Source organism: Etheostoma spectabile, chromosome 24 (genome assembly GCF_008692095.1).
Source record: "Etheostoma spectabile isolate EspeVRDwgs_2016 chromosome 24, UIUC_Espe_1.0, whole genome shotgun sequence".
Taxonomy (NCBI): domain Eukaryota; kingdom Metazoa; phylum Chordata; class Actinopteri; order Perciformes; family Percidae; genus Etheostoma; species Etheostoma spectabile.
In genome coordinates this window covers 3,027,482-3,031,069 of record NC_045756.1, presented here as the reverse complement: position 1 = coordinate 3,031,069, position 3,588 = coordinate 3,027,482, and the positions used below count along the sequence as shown (strand labels likewise).

The following is a 3,588-nucleotide window of genomic DNA, read 5'->3' as shown; positions in this document are numbered from 1 at the left end:
ACACACACACACACACACACACACACACTCACTTGTCATCGGTCTTTCCTCCAATGCAGTAGACCAGTCCTTTGTGGGAGATCACAGCATGGCCATGGATCTTCAGCGGAAGCTTTTTGGTCTCAGTCCACTTCATCTTCCTAATTAATTAAAAGTGAATTAATAGTTTTACATTATGTTGTTCCCACTGTATATGTTGCTTTTGTTTTGTGCAGTGTTTGTAGAGCCAAATCCATTGGGATTTGTTATAAACAGGTAACAAGGAGAATATCCTAAATCAAAAACCAAGAAAAAATGCTCCACAACTAACAAAGAGAGCAAGTAAGAGGGTGAGATCACATCATTCCACAATGAATTATACTACACTAAAAAAAAAGAGTGAAGGAAAAGAAGCCAATAATGCTACTAACTCAACATCGTAGCACATCACAGTGTCCAGCGACTCGTTGGTCTGGAGGTCTTTTCCAGCCACGGCGAACAGCAGGTTCTCGCTCTCTCCGATGTTGAAGAGGCATCTTGGAGAAGGCATGGGCGGCAGGGCGACCCAGTCAGATGTGAGTGGATCCAACTGTGAAGACAAGTAAATTACCTCTTGGCACCCATTAGCTGTGTCTTTGTCTACTCATGAAGATGGAAATGAACCATCATACTGTGGTATCCACATATTGATTTTGCTGTAAAATATAGTAGATTTTAAGGCTTCAGAGCTTGTCTATACCTTAGACCTGATGGGCAACATGGGAAAAATAATCCTTTGATTGATCGCAGAAGGATTTAGGGAAAGCAGTATCCCAGTCATTCTTGTGGCTACATACTGAAAGACTACTTTGAATTTGTGTTCCATTTTTCTCTGCTTTATGTGTCGGTTGAGTTCCATTAAGAAATTGAAATGCAAAGAGGGTTTGCTGAGAATGACAGTTTGTGAGCACCTAAGAGCACCTAAGTGCAAACACTGTAATTGGATATGTTGGGAAATACGCTCAATTGATTTCTTGCCAAGAGTTAGATGAGAAGATTGACACCACTCTCGTTTGTACAGTACAACTGCCAGCAGGGGGTTAGTTTAAATTAGCACAAAAACTTGAGCCAAGAGAAGAAGAAGAAGAACAGTGGACTAAAATGTTCCTACAAGCAAAACTAAAGCCCATGAATTCACTTATATTTTGTTACATATCTTTTTTAATCCATACAAACGTGTTAAAATGGCACATCCATGCTGGTATACTGGCTCTAGCTTCATACTTGACATAAAGACATGCCAGTGGTGTTGATCTAAATCTTGTCCGGAAAGTGAATAAGAATGTTTTTCAAAATTGTCAAACAATTTTTTTAAATAACTCATTAATTGCAATGAAGGAAATGATAAAATGGAGGAGAATCAAATGAAAGGAAAACCTGGTTACCAAGTAGAAGTAACATTGCAGGGGTGCATCCTTGTTTTCCTCGTCCACAAACAGTCCTCCAATGATGTAGAGCTGGTTCCTCTGTGATGCCAGGCTGACGTGGTTACGTGGCACCTGCTCCGACATGGCTGCCAGGAAGCACTCGTTCTCGCTGACATCATATGCCACCGCCGCCGTATCATTGATCATGACGATGAATTCCCGTGCGTACATGCCGTGTCTGCGGTTGTCATTCAGGAAGCCAGGGAATGGGCTGTCCTCCTCCTCCTCGCCTCCTTCTAAACCAGCCCCCTTCTCCCCCTCCTTCTTTTTGGGTGTCTCTGGAAGTTTCCCCTTGAAGGCATCCCTGATGATCTGGATCGTCTTCTGGAGCTCCGGGTCGGCCTTGATGATCTCATCGGTCTCCACTTTGTCTTTGAAGTACTTCTCTGGCAGCAGGCGGAAGCGGATGCAGTTGAAAGCATCCTTCAGGACCTTGACGCGCTCCTTGTCATAGCGGACCCAGGCCATGAGCGCCTCAAACACCAGCTCTTCCTTCTCCACGTTCAGCGCGTCTCCTCCAATGATGGCAAACAGCTCGTGGGGTGCGAGCTTGAGGAATTCCTCTTCTTTGTAGAGGAGCTCAAAGCGGTCTGCGATGTAGTTGCGTGCAGCCACCGCAAGCCTGGGACAGCTGAGCACCAGGCCCATCCTGAATATGGCCATGCAGTTGTCCAGTGAGATCTTCTTCTGAAGGTAGTTGACGCAGACCGTGAAGACAGAAGGGATCTGGAATCTGTTCGCCACAGCAATTATATCCTGCACGTTGTCGTCGCTGAGGTCAATCTCAGCCGAGTAGAGGTACTGGATGATCATGTCCAGGATGGAAGGGTTGACTTCTTCCAGGACCACCTCCTTGGTGTTCTCCACCTCCTTCCCATCTTCTGTGAAGAAGATCTCCCTGAAGTAAGGGCTGCAGGCGGCAATGATTAGCCGATGGCAGGGGAAGCTGCGGTCGCCTACCTTTAGGGTGCAATCTACAAACTTGTTCTCATTCAGCAATTCCTTCAGCCCGTCCTGAAGCAGTGTGCTCTGGAACAGGCGCAGCTCCTCCTTGATGGCATTGGGGTCCATGGCGTGTCAGGAGAAACAGCGAGTGAACAAGGGGGTCTGTGGAAAGAAGAAGGAGACGGCGGCCACAGGTCCTTTGGGTAGTCGGTCCTGGCTGGGAAAGGCAGAGCACAGAAAAGGTTCCTAGAGTGAAGACCCTGCAATTTAATCCTGTCCCACTCTAAATATAGCTCCCTCTGCCCCCCTGCCTGCTTTAGCTCCAGTGGAATCTGAATGGGCCAAATCACAGCACAGGCCTGGGCTTGGAGCAGCTGCTGTCTCAGACTGAAAGAAGCAACTGGCTGTGCCACCATGATTCAGCTCCCTAAGTGTCATGTGGCTGACTAACAGTGGAGACAATGCTGTCAAAGCCCTCGAATAGCTCACCTAAAGCTGTATGAATGACTGGGAAGATATTTAGAGCAGTTGATGTCATGTTAAAAAAAAAGTGTTTATAGATCTCCTTTCATTTATATCTGATTTTCATTTATTTATTCAGTCAGACAAATCAACTGAATTGATTTGGGCTAATCTTTACATATGCCAATTTATTTTTACTTTGTAATTCCTATACAAACAGACAAGACAGTTTCGTTAATTATTATAGACAATTATCAATTACTAGTTAGCATAACCACCACAGATACGACTACTGCAACTCCCGGTTATCAGTCATAATCTCATAAATTGCTTACTGATGATTTTTTCATCAGTAAGCAATCTGGATCTTTTGCTACAATTCCTCAAAGGAACCACCAAAGTCAATACAAAAACGTACATTATTTTATCTTTTCACAGTAAGGCATTATTTATATGAGTGACTTTGAAAAGCACGATATCATTGTGCTAAAAAAGGGAGCAGAAAAGTTCGGGTGCAGCAGCTGTGTGCAGAAACAGGTGAAAGCCATGCATACACGCTGTTCTGTCCAATGCAAGCTTCTCCCTTTCCCTGTGGGATGTATTATTGTTCAACTGCTTGGCTGTGTGTGTGTGTGTGTGTGTGTGTGTGTGTGTGTGTGTGTTGCTTTGCAGTTAAAGCTTTTAAAACACACCTCAATTACTGAGATAATGTCAGTGCTAAAAAGGCCATTACTGA

At 44.6% G+C, this 3,588-nt stretch overlaps 1 protein-coding gene across 1 annotated transcript in view; it reads right to left on the bottom strand.

The window, feature by feature from the left end:
- The window catches only part of LOC116673819 (kelch-like protein 41b), a 5,139-nt gene extending 2,487 nt beyond the window's left edge, over nucleotides 1-2,652 (bottom strand). Inside the window, exons 1-3 of the mRNA XM_032506143.1 lie at nucleotides 1,404-2,652; nucleotides 411-568; nucleotides 33-140 (exon numbers count right to left, since the gene is read on the bottom strand). Coding sequence (XP_032362034.1) covers nucleotides 33-140; nucleotides 411-568; nucleotides 1,404-2,516 — 1,379 coding nt within the window. The 5' untranslated portion in view covers nucleotides 2,517-2,652. The remainder of the gene's footprint in view (nucleotides 1-32; nucleotides 141-410; nucleotides 569-1,403) is intronic.
- Nucleotides 2,653-3,588: the final 936 nt, after the last annotated feature.